Source organism: Pongo pygmaeus, chromosome 2 (genome assembly GCF_028885625.2).
Source record: "Pongo pygmaeus isolate AG05252 chromosome 2, NHGRI_mPonPyg2-v2.0_pri, whole genome shotgun sequence".
NCBI classification, from domain to species: domain Eukaryota; kingdom Metazoa; phylum Chordata; class Mammalia; order Primates; family Hominidae; genus Pongo; species Pongo pygmaeus.
In genome coordinates, this window is record NC_085930.1 from 88932613 (window position 1) to 88949133 (window position 16521).

The 16521-nt window shown below is 42.2% G+C and overlaps 1 protein-coding gene across 3 annotated transcripts in view; it reads left to right on the forward strand.

Moving 5' to 3' along the window:
* Positions 1-16521, forward strand: part of ADAMTS9 (ADAM metallopeptidase with thrombospondin type 1 motif 9) — a 172007-nt gene that overhangs the window by 129538 nt on the left and 25948 nt on the right. For all 3 annotated transcript variants that reach the window (XM_063661878.1, XM_054483816.2, XM_054483817.2), the window contains 3 exons: positions 7136-7306; positions 11236-11430; positions 16229-16361. In XM_063661878.1, coding sequence (XP_063517948.1) covers positions 7136-7306; positions 11236-11430; positions 16229-16361 — 499 coding nt within the window. The remainder of the gene's footprint in view (positions 1-7135; positions 7307-11235; positions 11431-16228; positions 16362-16521) is intronic.

Consider the following 16521-nt stretch of genomic DNA (forward strand, 5'->3'; position numbering starts at 1 on the left):
GGCACCTACACTCTGTATCATTATCTTCACTAATCCCATGCCAAATATATCTAAAGTGAATTATTTTATTTTCCTCTTAATGACTTGCCAAGCTTCTTACTGGAGAGTTGCTATCAAAGTGTATTCCCTTTACTGGGTTATAACACCTACCCCTTCTAAAAAGGAGATTCTTGATCTAGTTAGCTATCAGACTTTAAGCCATGTCACCGGGCGAGTCTTGATGATGTTGGAGCCCCTCAGAGGACTTCCTGTTCATTGTGAGGCCCATTGTTTGTTCAGGGGAAACGGGCATCAGGGTGCCTTCTTGATACCATGAGAGTAGAGCCCAGACTTTCAGATATAGGGCAGAATAATTGGACAAGAGAAAAATGCTCTATCCACACATCCACATCTCATTTTGTTTACATCCTAGAAACAACATGTTGTAAGCAAAATTCTATTCAGTGTGTGGCTCTGAAAAGTTGACTCTGAATTTCTAGACTTCACTTAGCTCCTCTGCAAAATGGGAATTCTGTGGCAGACTTTGCTCAAGGGTCACAGTGAGGATTTGGTGAGATGACATGATTCGACATGGCGACTGGCACCTTTTAGGCCATCCCAAAGTAGACTTCTTTTTAGTACGGTGACCTTCCGATGGAGGCTTCTGGTGATGACAGCAGTTTGGCTCGGCCTGCATCTTACAGTGTTGGGCTTCTAATATCACCCGCCAGGTTCAGGTGAGGAATTTGTCCTCGCAGTGGTCAGTTTTACCCACTTTAGAATTATAATGCTCATGAGGCTGTTTGGAAGAAAAAAGTTAAAAAAGATTTTTTAATTCTTTTGAGAATTATTATCACAAAGGATTTACTTGTTAATAGTATCACAGTCTGACATATAAATTCACTTAGAGCAGCAGAGGTCCTTCTGGTCAAATTTGAATTGTGATCGTATGGGGCTATGCATCTGCACCATTGAGGAATAGATTTCACAGGTCCTACACATGTTCTTTTCCCCCTTTACCTGGAATACACTCTTCTCTTGTAGTACCTCTTCATCATAAGACCACCTTGCTCTGACCTTCACCTCAGTCACCCTTTCTTATCCTTCAGGCCTCAACCTAGATGTCACTTCCTCTCAGAATCCTTTGCCAATCACACCACCCCACTAAATCTGAGTCAGATGCTCCTCCACTCAGCTCTCATAGCACACTCAAATTACTGTACTCTGGCAGTTAGCACCTGGAATTCTCATTGCCTGTTTTTCTCATCTATGTTATCAGTTATTTAAGGTCAGGGAGCTTTTCACCAGAATCTTCTCTATCATTTAACATGGTACCTACAACATCAAAGATACCTGTTAAATGAATGAATCTGTGAATGAATGGAGGAACAAAATAATGGATGGGTGGAAGGAAAGAAGAAAGGAAGGGAGGGAGAAAGGAAGGAGGGAAAGATGGGAGCAAAAAAGGAATGAAGGAGGAAGGAAGAAAGGGAGGGAGGGAGGAAGGAAGGAAGGAAGGAAGGAGGGAAGGAAAATAACATAGAACAGTACCTGCTAATTGATGGACTTTCATCTTTCACTCTATAGAATAAATGCATTCTAAAATGACTTTTAGAACAGTCAAGCAGGCTGGACACAGTGGCTCACACCTATAATCCCAGCGCTTTGGGAGGCCAAGGAGGGAGTATCATTGAGCCCCAGAGTTTGAGACCAGCCTAGGCAACATAGTGAGACTCCATCTCTACAAAAAATAGAAAAAATTACCCAAGTATGGTGGCATGGTCCTGTAGTTCCAGCTACTTGGGAGGCTGAGGTGAGAGGATTGCTTAAGCTTAGGAGGTCAATGCTGCAGTGAGCTATGATCAGGCCACTGCACTACAGCCTGGGCAACAGAGCAAGACCCTGTCTCAAAAACATTAAAAATAAAAAAAAAAAAGCACAGTCAAACTCTGTTTTTCCTGTAAGAACAGCTGTTTTATTTTCTTGTCACAATGCCACGGACAAGCTGTGCTCAGATATGTCTGACTGTTGCAGAACTGCTCACCTCGTTGCTGTTTGGTGCAGTATGGGGACTTGGGCCACTCTGATACATACTTGGAGTCTGAGGACTTTTATTAAGATCAGCTGTAGAATGATTTCCAAGTGTATCTCCTTAACACAGAAAAGTTAGAAATGAGCAGCAGGTTCTTGGTCAGTTGATTTAAAAGATTTTCCTGAAGTTAACAGTAGGGAATGACCAGGTTTTGATGTGCGCACAGAGCCAGATACGAACTCTTTATTGCTCATTTTATTAATTTATTCAACCAGCGTTTATCAATACCTTGTGAAGTTCCAGGCATTAGGCATTAGGGATGCTCTAAAAATCCCAAACCACAAATAATCTGCTCTGAAAACCCCAAAATGCTGTGGTCATTCTCCTCCCCCACTTCTCCACCCATGCCATTTCTCACCTCCAGCCACCATGCATGCTGAGCCCCTCCTCAGAATGTCCTTTTCCCCTCCTTGCCTGGTGAACTGATGTCCTCCGTCATTCCTCCTGCTCATCTGCTGCTACCTGGACCCGCCTTTGCAGCATCATGGGAATTGCCCCATTGTTTTTCCTCTTCTCTCCCTGGTGGCTTCTTACTCAATTACACACTCTGTTAGGAAACCCGCATCTGCTTACACAACTGCACAAGGTAGCCGTAGGTGTTAAACCCCAGGGGTCACCAGTTAGCCAGCTGAGCTAACACATGAGACCCCCAAGCTGGGAATAGCTGCCACCCTGGGTGTCCTAATAGGGAGAGAGGCAGAGTAGGAAGCCATGGGGGCTGCCTTCCGGGGCCCCAGCATAGACCTTGGCTCATTGTAAAATACTGATTGAGTGAATGAATGACTTTAAAGTTACAAAGTGTCTCCACAGTATTATTTCTGCCTCCTTCTCCCCACCCCATCCCCTAGCAAATATATACTATTTGGGAGCAAAAATGTCTAAATTCTGTATACCTGACTTTAAAATGAGCTTTGAAGTAAGGACTGCTTTTTTTGTTGTTGCCATTTAAAGCAACGCTAGATAAACCGATTTGTCATTGCTGCTTCTCATGACATAAAAACCCAGGAACCCTGTGGTTCTGTGAGTTGCCGTCCGTACACTGTGCAACAATGGTAACCCTGCACTAGAGAAGACAAGGTCTTTCATCCGTGGAGAAAATCAACAACCTTAAAAGGTAGAGCCTGTGAATTCCCCCCATGGTTAGGGAATTGCACCAAAAGATATATTTGAAAGTGTAAAGCGACTTGATTATAATCTTTAAGCAAAGAAAATTTCTACCCATTGCATTAAATGATCCTTTTCAGACCATCACTCTGTGGCCAACCTACCTGGCTGAATAAAATACCACCTTCACGGTTTACTTTAGGTCTTCCTCACCCTCAAATTTGGAAAAGTTCTTTTCCCTCTGTTAATTTCAGCACGTTTAAAGGCACATGTAGCTTGCAGAACAATGGGCGAGCTGCCTGATTTAGTCCAGCACTGTGATTATTTTCTTTCTGAATTATAGTGTGTGATGAAATGCAAGGAGGCTGGTGGTGTTACTTGTGTTAGAGATTTTTCTAAAAGCCATACTGAAATTAGAGAAAAACTTTTGGAAATTAAAATGAGGCTAATTGAACTTTCCAACTGTTTTTCAGAACATTCTAGATCATATTCCAGGACAGGGGAAAGAGTCATAAATCATAGAGGGTTGAGGGGGAAGCCATATTACAAAGAGCTGATAAAACCTAATAGCATGGGCTGGATTTGTTTTCTGATTACCCAGCCCCCATACCCTAGTTAGGATTTAAGATTCCAGGAGAAAACCCTTGCCATGTGATTTTCAGAGCTGCTGTTGACTAATTAGGAAACACTGGGCAAGTCACTTATTTACTTAGTTTAATTTTTAATTTTGTAAAAGTTATATTCAAGGTAAATTTTCCCAGCTCCCTTTTCCACCGCTAGCAAAATAGTTTTTATGGTAGTTAACCATTCTTTAAGACTGAGAGAGAAATGCTTAACAAGCATAAAGTATTTAGGAATCATTGTATTTCTGCTCTGAACTGTTACTTATTGATGCAGATTAAAGCCTTGTGGATTAGTGAAAACGAGAGGATACTGGAAGGTTTAGTCCAGGTTTAGCTGCGCAATAATTAGGATCTTCTCAGAGTCACCTAAGTCCTAATTTTCTAAGGAATTACTTTTTCTATGGGTAGTTAAGTATTTGCATATATCTACACATCACAGATTAAATTTTTCTTTTCTTCTTTTTTAACATTCAGTGGCCCTGTATCTCACTTTTTTAATGATTAAAAAAAACATTTTTTCCCTAGGGGAATAGAAAACCCCAAAACCACTGAGCTAGGGATGAGCTAGGGAACTGGGCTCAGCCGGCCTCCTGCACTAATTTGAAATGATTCTGCTCCTCCATGCTCACCTCACAGTGGTTTCAAGTTATGTTTATGCTCCAGAAAAATGAGGAGTGACTCCATATTCTAGATATTGAGGTTTACTCCCAAGCAGCAGAAATTTTAAGTTTGCAAGTGACAAGGGGCTACCAGGAAATGCCAGCATATCCCTTCTCCTTCCTAAAGGAACAGAGTAGCTCACAAAAGACACGGGGCATACTATATGACCCAGCAATTCGACTCCCAGTTATATATACCCAAAAGAATGGAAAATAGGTGTTTAAATTTGTACATGAATGTTCATAGCAGCACTATTTACAATAGCCAAATGAGAAACAACCCATATGTCCATCAACTGAGGAATAGATAACAAAATGTGGTATATCCATACAATAGAATATTACTCAGCCTTAAAAAGGAATGAAATATTGATACATGCTGCAATATGGAAGAACCTTGAAAACATTAAGGGAGAGAAGTCAGGTAATAAAGGCCACATATTGGATGATTCCATATATGTGAAATACCCAGAATAGGAAAATCTACAGAGACAAAAAGCAGATTGGTGGTTGCAAGGGGCTACAGGAAGGAAGGAATGGGGAGGGACTGCTTAACGGGTACAAGGCTTCCTTTTGCTGTGATGAAATATTCTGGAACTAGATGGGTTGATGGTTGCACAATATTGCAAATGTACTAAATGCCACTGAATTGTATACTTGTGATAGTTAAAATGGTGAATTTTATATTTTGTGTATTTTATCACCAAAAAACAAAAAGACATAGGGCATATCATAGAAGACATTTCTGAGTGAAGCTGAGTTCCAAACACAAATGCCTTTGAGGCAAGGCAGGGATAAAAGGAAAGGCTGCCCATTAGATGAAAAAGAGAGGTGGGGTCTGTAGTTCTCCGTAAACAGACTAAAATTAGACATTTTAAAAGACAGTGTGCTAGCTGGGCATGATGGCTGATGCCTGTAATCCCAGAACTTTGGGAGGCCAAGGCAGGAGGATCCCTTGAACCCAGGAGTTCAAGACCAAACTGGGCAATGTAGTGAGACTCATCTCTACAAACAAAAAATTAACTGGGCATGGTGGCTCATGCCTGTAGTCCCAGCTACTTGGGACTAAAATGTAGGAGGGAAGTCAAGGCTATAGCAAACTGTGATCACATCACTGCACTCCAACGTGAGCAACAGAGGGAGACTTTGTCTCAAAGAAAAAAAAGAAAGAAAGAAAGAAAAGAAAAGACAACATTCTAACCACACAACAAAAATCACAGTTGTTAGATAAGCCCGTTGCCAACAGGGTATTCAATCCCTGGCCTAAATTAAGAAACTGCAGCAGTCCTTGGTACAGGTTTCAGTTAGCTCACTGGGGCTTCCCAATGTAGTCTAGAGTCTTGAAATGTTGGGTGACACGGAGGCTTTAGATACAATAGGCTTTCAGTGACCTTTAGCAACACAGGGCACTAAGGATAAACTTCAGGGGTGGGGTTTGCTGTCGGTTAAAGCTAAACAAATAAGAATCTGTGGACATAGAGATTATCCTAGAATGAAACATACTACTTGCTCTGTAATCATCCCTTGGCTTATGGGAATAAACATAGCTGTCCTGTCTACCTCACAAAGAGATGTGTGACCTGGGGCAAGTAACTTAGGCTCTCAAAGTCCCATTTTCTTCATCTGGAAAATGGAATTACAGTAATTGTTAAATCTCACTACCTAGCTATCTTCTTTGTTGTCTGCCTTTGCTACTAACATATAAGCTCCTCTCTGAAAACAGAGAATGTGCCATTTGTGTGCGCTCTTGTTCACCCAGGACCCGTCACAGGGCCTGACACCTAATAGGAACTTAGTGAATATTTGCAGAATGATGTGGGATGAGAGCAGTTCCCCTGTAGAAGAAAAGGCACCTGGGGCCACAGGAAAGCCCTCTTCAAATAGCTGCAGGAGATTACTTGTGAGAGCTGAAACTTTCCTTTATGCTTCCCTGGAATAGAAAAGTAGGACAAGGGCCTGGAACATACAAGGAGATTTGTTTGGTTCCATATTATGAAATGAGATGGCTACCTGGGCAGGTACTGATGTCCCTGATCCTGGAGGTATTTAGACACCAGTTTGGTAAACATTCAGCCATAAGTGTTAAATCAAGTCACTTGTGAGTAGGTGTTTGAAGTAAATAGGATTTAAGGTCCTTTCTAAACTGAGATTGACTCATTTATATTTTCCTTCCTTCCTTTAGACAGCTGGGTGGTGAATGCCAGGAACAGAGTTGTTAGGTAACTGGGGTAAAATGAGGAGTTCTTGGCCGGGAGTGGTGGCTCACGCCTGTAATCCCAGCACTTTGGGAGGCTGAGGTGGGCAGATCACGAGGTCAGGAGATTGAGATCATCCTGGCTAATACGGTGAAACCCTGTCTCTACTAAAAATATAAAAAATTAGCCTGGCGTGGTGGCAGGCGCCTGTAGTCCCAGCTACTCGGGAGGCTGAGGCAGGAGAACGGCATGAACCCGGGAGGCGGAGCTTGCAGTGAGCCAAGATCGTGCCACTGCACTCCAGTGCAAGACTCCATCTCAAAAAAAAAAAAAAAAAAAAAAACAAAACGAGAAGTTCTCTGGCAATCCCTGCCCTCAGGGCTCTTATGATCTTAAAGGCTGTGTAGACAGGTAAACACATAATTACAGTCACAGGATATAAGGAACTATGGTTTATTCTTCCCTTTTGCTTGTCTTTAACAGTGTACCAAGACCTGCGGCGAAGGCTCCAGGTACCGCAAGGTGGTGTGTGTGGATGACAACAAAAACGAGGTGCATGGTGCACGCTGTGACGTGAGCAAGCGGCCGTCGGACCGCGAAAGCTGTAGTTTGCAACCCTGCGAGTATGTCTGGATCACAGGAGAATGGTCAGAGGTACCGTCCTGGGGACTGTAACCATCGTCAGCTCAGCCATGGCCTGAGAGCGGCAGAGGGATGAGTGCAGGAATGTGGGAGACTTGAGGCTACCCGCCCGATCTGCCACTGTGAACTGTGTGTTTTCTGACAAGTCCTCAGCTTTCCCAAACTAGAATTCCTTGTATGCAAAGTGGGAGAGATGTGTGAGATGGTCTCTAAGTCCCTTCAGGTCTACATTCTGTGATTCACCTTGATGTCCTATTGGCATAAAGAAGAAATTATTACGGGTGCTGCAAACTCATAGGATGCTTTGAGGTGCCTGAAGACAGTTAAGTATAAGAAAATATTGTAGTGCCAGGGATACAACAGGGAGAGGTGGCAACTGTGACAAACTAGCACATGCTGTGTGAAGGGAGCAGAATCTCTTTCACTCCAGCTGGGGCCATGCAGAAATGTGGTCTAGCGTTACCAAACCTGATATTTCAAGAGAGGCTAAAAATCTGGACTAGTAGATGAGATTTCCTAACTTGAAAATGGGGGCTCAAATTTTTGCTTTTAAAACATTGTAAGGGGCAAACAAACCCCTTTTATAAACCAGATGTGTTTTGCCTGTTTAACAAACAGCTTCAGAGGAAGAAAATAATTTTCTATAATATCCACATTATCTCAAGTACCATTTTTTCATGTATCCTCCTGTGTACAATGCTTATCTAGACCCTTTTTAATGGTAATAAGCCAGTAGTAATCATAGCATGATTATATTATTTTCAAACATCATAATATGTTCATATCTGTGTGAGAGATCTGTAGCATTCAAACCAGTTGTCATTTGCCCAAAAGCATTTAGAGATTCGAAAGGGAGGCATCTGGACTCACAGTAAAGGTACTGAAAATTGTTAGGTAATACGATTGCTGCCACTGGGTCTCTTCAAAGTTTGACAGGCAGCAATTTCACATGTTAATGAGAAGAGTATTTGCATTTAGATGATGTGTGTGTTGGGTGTTGAATTGCTTCCTGCACTAAAGCTGATCTCAAAGTCTTTTCTAATTATCTCTCCCTATCCTTTATTCCTGTGAATTTTGTCCTTCGAGGGGACATTTGGCAGTGTCTAGAGACCGTTTGGTTGTGACAACTGGGGAAAGGGGACCCTACTGGCTAGGGTTGGAAGGTGGAGGCCAGGGATGGGGCTAAGCATCCTACAGTGCACAGGGCAGCCCTCACAATACAGAATTATCTGGCCCAAATGTCAGTGGTGCTGAGGCTGGGAAACCCTGCTTGACCCCAACCCTGCATCTTCTCGGTATGCCCTGAATAGTACCGTATGCCCTTAGAGAGTGAAGAGGAGATATGGTTCTGATCTTTACGAAATTGATTTGCTCTTGGCCAGCCAGGAACATGTGGAATCCAAATGAGTGTTCGGAATAGTTCTTGATTTGGGTTTGAGGCATAGGTTCCAACCCATCCAGATCCCAACACAAGGGGATCTCACCTTTCACCTGGCCAAGATTGACATCTTCATCTTAGCTTATCTATTGTGTAGCACTTTTATTATGGGACTTGAGTCATATTACTCCTACAGCTTTAATATAACCATAACCCCCAAAAGTTGAGACAGGGAGAAGATTGAAAAGAAAAAAGGAAGCCTTCCACATTTCTGTAAATTCACAGGTGTATCATGAATTGAAAAGTCTGCAAATTTATGGGCAACAACTACAGGGTTGGAAAGAGTATTTAGCACAGATACAGGGACCACAGGGAAGGAAACCTGCAATGAGGGGAGAGGGGCCGAAAGGGACTGGCACCAGCATTCTCTCTAGAAAAGAAGACATGCCTTCTCTCTGGGACCTCTATTACCTGGAGGCTTCTTTGTGTGTTTTTCTCTGAGCTCTACTCCACCTGAATTGGAGGAGGCCCGAGCTAGACTGGCAAAGAAGAGCTCTGTCAGTCCTGATTGACACATGCATTTTCTAGCAGGGTCTGAAGTGTACAGCTCATGCAGGGAGCCCACAGTCTTATTGTTTTGCTTTGCTGTTATTTTCAATTTAGAAAAGTAATACATGCTCATGTGGAATCAAGCACATACACCAAGGCATGCAGAGTCTACAGTATGAGTTTCTCTCTGAAATGGTTTGAGGAAACCAGCAGCAGTCAACATTTTCACAATGCTGATATCAGCTAGCTGAGAGCATCTGTTCTTGCCAGCTTCTTTACAGAGATGTGGAGGCCTCTGCGTTTAGCCTGACCATATTTGGGGCTCAGTTCCATCAGCAAATGCCTGTCTCCCACTGAGCCCTGCCACATAAATAGCCAGGGGACTACTTTTGCTCCTGGTTTGTAGGGGTCAAGAGTCTCATTCCTTGCCCCTCTCAAACGCACAACTTTGTTTAACTTAGTATGGACTGACTTCAATGCATGCAAGCACTGGGTCAAACACTAAGATTACCCACAGCTTGGACAGAGTTTGTTAGCCATCTGCATGAAACACCCCGGGCTGGCCTTACACTTTCCTGGCCTGGCGTCAACTTGGCCTTCAAACGGTTGAACAGCAGCAGCCAAAGAAGGAAGAAATGTACACAGAGCATTTCTATGTCTCGAGCCAACTGGAAGGGAAGGCCTAGGGATGCTCTGTGTGCCTCTAGCTGGACTTGTTCTCTCCTGCCTCTGGGATTTCTTCAAGGAGAGCCTTTTCCCTGGAAAAGGTGCAGGAGAAGAAAACTATGTGACTAAAAGCAGCAGGAGACATTAGGGCAGAGCAGACACTGTGGCTTCTAACTGCCCTTGAGAATTGATGAAAGCTGTGATCCCTCACCCCAGAAAAAGCATAACACACCACATGTGGCATACTGTTTTGGGGTGTTTTTCCCACCCTCACCCAAGAATCATAAGTCTAGAGAATACCGGCACTCTACCCCAAGTTTATGAAGCACATTTACAAAAGATGACCAGTTATTTAATGCTGTTGCCTAAAAATATCATCAAAACTAAATTAATTGTAACTCAGTTTTATTTTTTAAATGGGAAATGATAAAAAAAAGAAAACTTAGCTAAGGAGGTTGAAAGTTGGGACACTATAACGATGTGTATTTCTTCTGCATTTCTGTATTGGTTGAGTATGTTTAAATGCCATAGAGTTAGGATAAAAGAGTACAGATGAGGGCATGATATAGAGCAAGAGGTAGAAAAGCAGAAAGGTAACATGCCAGTCAACATCTATAGCCTAGCTGGGTGTGGTGGTGCACGCCTGTAATCCCAACTACTTGGGAGGCTGAGGCATGAGAATCACTTGAACCTGGGAGATGGAGGTTTCAGTGACCGGAGATCATGTCACTGCACTCCAGCCTAGACAACATAGTGAGATGCAGTCTCAAAAAAAAAAAAAAAAAAAAAAATCTATAGCCAGGGAGAGAGAGAAGAGAAGGAAATTAAATGGAGGGCAGGTAGGAAAGCAAACAGCACCAAGGAGGGAAGGAAAACAGTCCCAGAGTCCCCTTTGGCTCAGTGCTTGGATTTCACACTCAAAATGCCGACTCACGGGTCAGCTGCTGTCTCCTCTTCCCCTCCCAATTTGCTGGTCATCATAGCTTTAGAAAAGAGCAGTTTGCCAACCTGTGCAGTTGGACTGAAGATGCAAACTGAATGAATGACAGCTGGAGCACCTCCCCTTCCTCCTCCCTTCGAAACCTCCAGAAGGGGATTGAGGCACCCCCACCTGCAGTGGGGGCTGAGAAGATGCCAGTGGAAGCACCAGATCCCAGAGGCACCCTGTAGGGTTGCCTGTCTCCTGTGCGCTCAGGGCCTGCCGCTTGAAATGAATAAATAAGCTAATGAAGTGGGAGATTTTTGCAGCATAGTCACACGGTCAGCGCTCGGTGTGGAGGTCAGGGGCCTATTGTGGGCTGCCCCCAGGAACTGCTCGAACCTCTCCTCTCAATCCCTGTCTTTGCAGTGCTCAGTGACCTGTGGAAAAGGCTACAAACAAAGGCTTGTCTCGTGCAGCGAGATTTACACCGGGAAGGAGAATTATGAATACAGCTACCAAACCACCATCAACTGCCCGGGCACACAGCCCCCCAGTGTTCACCCCTGTTACCTGAGGGAGTGCCCTGTCTCGGCCACCTGGAGAGTTGGCAACTGGGGGAGCGTAAGTAGAAGACTGAGCACTCAAATCTGAAACCCCTTGGATCTCAACCCTGTCTTAAACATGTCCTGCCTAACCCACTCTCCTTAGTAACTCTACTTCCAGGAGAAACCCTGGAGTTAGCAACTTGAAATGGGCTGACAGGGATCAAAGGGACTTCCTTCTGTTTACCAAAGTGGCTTGGTGCTTAGAACATGGGCTCTGAAGCCAGACAGTCTGAACCCTGATTCTTCCACTTCCCAGGTGAACAACCTTGGGCAAGTTGCATAACTTTTGTGTCTCAGTTTTCTCATCTGCAAAACTGATACTTGTGAAGATGAAATGAGTTTACACAGGTTGAGCATCCCTAATCCAGAAATCCAAAATCCAAAATGCTATAAAATCCAAACATTTTTTGGTGCCGAAATGACACCGTAATGAAATGTTCCTTGGAGCATCTTGGGTTTCAGATGTTCAGATTAGGGATATCCAACTAGTAATACTGCAAGTATTCCAAATCTGAAAAAAAAAATCCGAAATGCAAAATACTGCTGGTCCCCAGCACTTCCAATAGGGGATACTCAGCCTGTATATACAAAGCACTTAGGTTATAATGGCAAATGTTTTATATGTATTTTACTGCAAATTTTTTTAAAAAAATACTTAAAATCTGATACTCGTAAGAGTTACAGAAGGAGTAGTTATTGTTGCTTATGTTGTTAAGAAGTCTGTATGTTCTAGTGCTTCTATGTAAGAAATACTTCATTGCATTGGGTTACAACAAGGAAGAATATTTTAAATTAGGACTGCCCTGGAAGACTGTCACAGCCCCCTGGCTCTGGACCAGGCAGCTCTCAGTCTTGAAAAGTGATCAGGCAGCCAGGCACAGTAGCTCACACCTGTAATCCCAGCACTTCGAGAGGCCGAGGTCGGCGGACCATGAGGTCAGCAGATCGAGACCAGCCTGGCCAACATGGTGAAATCCTGTCTCAACTTAAAATATAATTTTTTTTTATTATTATACTTTAAGTTCTAGGGTACATGTATACAAAGTGCAGGTATGTTACATATGTATACATGTGCCATGTTGGTGTGCTGCACCTATTAACTCGTCATTTACATTAGGTATATCTCCTAATGCTATCCCTCCCCCTGCCCCCAACTCCACGACAGGCCGTGGTATGTGATGTTCCCCACCCTGTGTCCAAGTGTTCTCATTGTTCAATTCCCACCTATGAGTGAGAACATGCAGTGTTTGGTTTTCTGTCCTTGCGATAGTTTGCTGAGAATGATGGTCTCCAGCTTCATCCATGTCCCTACAAAGGACATGAACTCATCCTTTTTTATGGCTGCATAGTATTCCATGGTATATATATGCCACATTTTCTTAATCCAGTCTATCATTGGTGGACATTTGGGTTAGTTCCAAGTCTTTCCTATTGTGAATAGTGCCGCAATAAACATAACGTGTGCATGTGTCTTTATAGCAGCATGATTTATAATCCTTTGGGTATATACCCAGTAATGGGATAGCTGGGTCAAATGGTGTTTCTAGTTCTAGATCCTTGAAGAATCGCCACACTATCTTCCACAATGGTTGAACTAGTTTACAGTCCCACCAACAGTGTAAAAGTGTTCCTATTTCTCCACATCCTCTCCAGCACCTGTTGTTCCCTGACTTTTTAACAATCGCCATTCTAACTGGTGAGAAATGGTATCTTGGTGTGGTTTTGATTTGCATTTCTCTGATGGCCAGTGATGATGAGCAGTTTTTCATGTGTCTTTTGGCTGCATAAATGTCTTCTTTTGAGAAGTGTCTGTTCATATCCTTTGCCCACTTTTTGATGGGGTTCATTTTTTCTTGTAAATTTGTGTAAGTTCTTTGTAGATTCTGGATATTAGCCCTTTGTCAGATGGGTAGATTGTAAAAATTTTCTCCCATCCTGTAGGTTGCCTGTTCACTCTGATGGTAGTTTCTTTTGCTGTGCAGAAGCTCTTTAGTTTAATTAGATCCCGTTGGTCTATTTTGGCTTTTGTTGCCATTGATTTTGGTGTTTTAGTCATGAAGTCCTTGCCCATGCCTATGTCCTGAATGGTATTGCCTAGCTTTTCTTCTAGGGTTTTTTATGGTTTTAGGTCTAACATTTAAGTCTTTAATCCATCTTGAATTAATTTTTGTATAAGGTGTAAGGAAGGGATCCAGTTTCAGCTTTATACATATGGCTAGCCAGTTTTCCCAGCACCATTTATTGAATAGGGAATCCTTTCCCCATTTCTTGTTTTTCTCAGGTTTGTCAAAGATCAGATGGTTGTAGATGTGTGGTATTATTTCTGAGAGCTCTGTTCTGTTCCATTGGTCTATGTCTCTATTTTGGTACCAGTAGCATGCTGTTTTGGTTATTGTAGCCTTTAGTATAGTATGAAGTCAGGTAGTGTGATGCCTACAGTTTTGTTCTTTTGGCTTAGGATTGACTTGGCGATGCGGGCTCTTTTTTGGTTCCATATGAACTTTAAAGTAGTTTTTTCCAATTCTGTGAAGAAAGTCATTGGTAGCTTGATGGGCATGGCATTGAATCTATAAATTACCTTGGGCAGTACGGCCATTTTCATGATATTGATTCTTCCTATCCATGAGCATGGAATGTTCTTCCATTTGTTTGTGTCCTCTTTTATTTCATTGAGCAGTGGTTTGTAGTTCTCCTTGAAGAGGTCCTTCACATCCCTTGTAATTTGGATTCCTAGGTATTTTATTCTCTTTGAAGCAATTGTGAATGGGAGTTCACTCATGATTTGGCTCTCTGTTTGTCTGTTATTGGTGTATAAGGATGCTTGTGATTTTTGCACATTGATTTTGTATCCTGAGACTTTGCTGAAGTTGCTTATCAGCTTGAGGAGATTTTGGGCTGAGACGATGGGGTTTTCTAAATATACAATCATGTCATCTGCAAACAGGGACAATTTGACTTCCTCTTTTCTTAATTGAATACCCTTTATTTCTTTCTCTTGCCTGATTGCCCTGGCCAGAACTTTCAACACTATGCCGAATAGGAGTGGTGAGAGAGGGCATCCCTGTCTTGTGCCACTTTTCAAAGGGAATGCTTCCAGTTTTTGCCCATTCAGTATGATATTGGCTGTGGGTTTGTCATAAATAGCTCTTATTATTTTGAGATATGTCCTATCAATACCTAGTTTATTGAGAGTTTTTAGCATGAAGGGCTGTTGAATTTTGTCGAAGGCCTTTTCTGTATCTATTGAGATAATCTTGTGGTTTTTGTCTTTGGTTCTGTTTATATGATGGATTGCATTTATTGATTTGTGTATGTTGAACCAGCCTTGCATCCCAGGGATGAAGCCAACTTCATCATGGTGGATAAGATTTTTGATGTGCTGCTGGATTCGGTTTGCCAGTATTTTATGAAGGATTTTTGCATCGATGTTCATCAGGGATATTGGTCTAAAATTCTCTTTTTTTGTTGTGTCTCTGCCAGGCTTTGGTATCAGGATGATGCTGGCCTCATAAAATGAGTTAGAGAGGATTCCCTCTTTTTCTATTGATTGGAATAGTTTCAGAAGGAATGGTACTAGCTCTTATTTGTACCTCTGGTAGAATTCGGCTGTGAATCCGAATGGTCCTGGACTTTTTTTTGTTGGTAGGCTATTAATTATTGCCTCAATTTCAGAGCCTGTTATTGGTCTATTCAGAGATTCAACTTCTTCCTGGTTTAGTCTTGGGAGGGTGTATGTGTCCAAGAATTTATCCATTCCTTCTAGATTTTCTAGTTTATTTGCGTAGAGGTGTTTATAGTATTCTCTGATTGTAGTTTGTATTTCTGTGGGATCGGTGGTGATATTCCCTTTATCATTTTTTATTGTGTCTATTTGATTCTTCTCTCTTTTCTTCTTTATTAGTCTTGCTAGTGGTCTATCAGTTTTGTTGATCTTTTCAAAAAACCAGCTCCTGGATTCATTGATTTTTTTGAAGGGTTTTTTGTGTCTCTATCTCCTTTAGTTCTGCTGTGATCTTCGTTATTTCTTGCCTTCTGCTAGCTTTTGAATGTGTTTGCTCTTGCTTCTCTAGTTCTTTTAATTGTGATGTTAGGGTGTCAATTTTAGATCTTTCCTGCTTTCTTTTGTGGGCATTTAGTACTATATATTTCCCTCTACACACTGCTTTAATAAAATACAAAAATTTGTTGGGCGAGGTGGTGTGTGCCTGTAGTCCCAGCTACTCAGGAGTCTGAGGCAGGAGAATCGCTTGAACCTGGGAGGCGGAGTTGCCGTGAGCCGAGATCGTGCCATTGCACTCCAGCCTGGGCAACAAGAGCAAAACTCTGTCTCAAAAAAAAAAAAAAGAAAGAAAGAAATGAAAAGTGATCAGGCAAAAGTGTATGACGAGTTGGAAGCAGTTAGGGTTTGAATCCTGGCTCCACTATGACCTTGAACAAATTCCTTAATGTTTGAGCCCCAATCTCCCACCTGTAAAAATAAGATAATGGTAATACTATCTCATGGGGTACTGTGAGGCCTAAATGAAAAAATTATGTGTGTGTGTGTGTGTAAAATTACACAAATTTTATACATGCATATAAGTGTTTTATACATATATATGTTTTTATAAATGCATGAATATGAATCTGTAAAGCTTAGCACAGAGACTGATCCATAGTAAGTGCTCAGTAAATGTCAGCTTTTTATATTCAGTGACACAGGGTCTGAAGTGACACCCTTATATGATGACATCAGGGTTCTGAGCTCCACACCACCAGAAGTCTATGCCTCCCACATTCCATAGCCACGCCACTGACTCTCATTTGTCTTACAGTGCTCAGTGTCTTGTGGTGTTGGAGTGATGCAGAGATCTGTGCAATGTTTAACCAATGAGGACCAACCCAGCCACTTATGCCACACTGATCTGAAGCCAGAAGAACGAAAAACCTGCCGTAATATCTATAACTGTAAGTTGGCCAACTGAAGTTGTCTTTCTTTAGCATGAAGAACAGGATATCTTTGTTCATTTGATTGCCTGCCCTTTTTAGAAATATAGAATTTTTTCTGAAAGAAATCATTCCCTTTGCTAAAAAGTTTTAATGTGAACAATATCATTCATTCTATAGG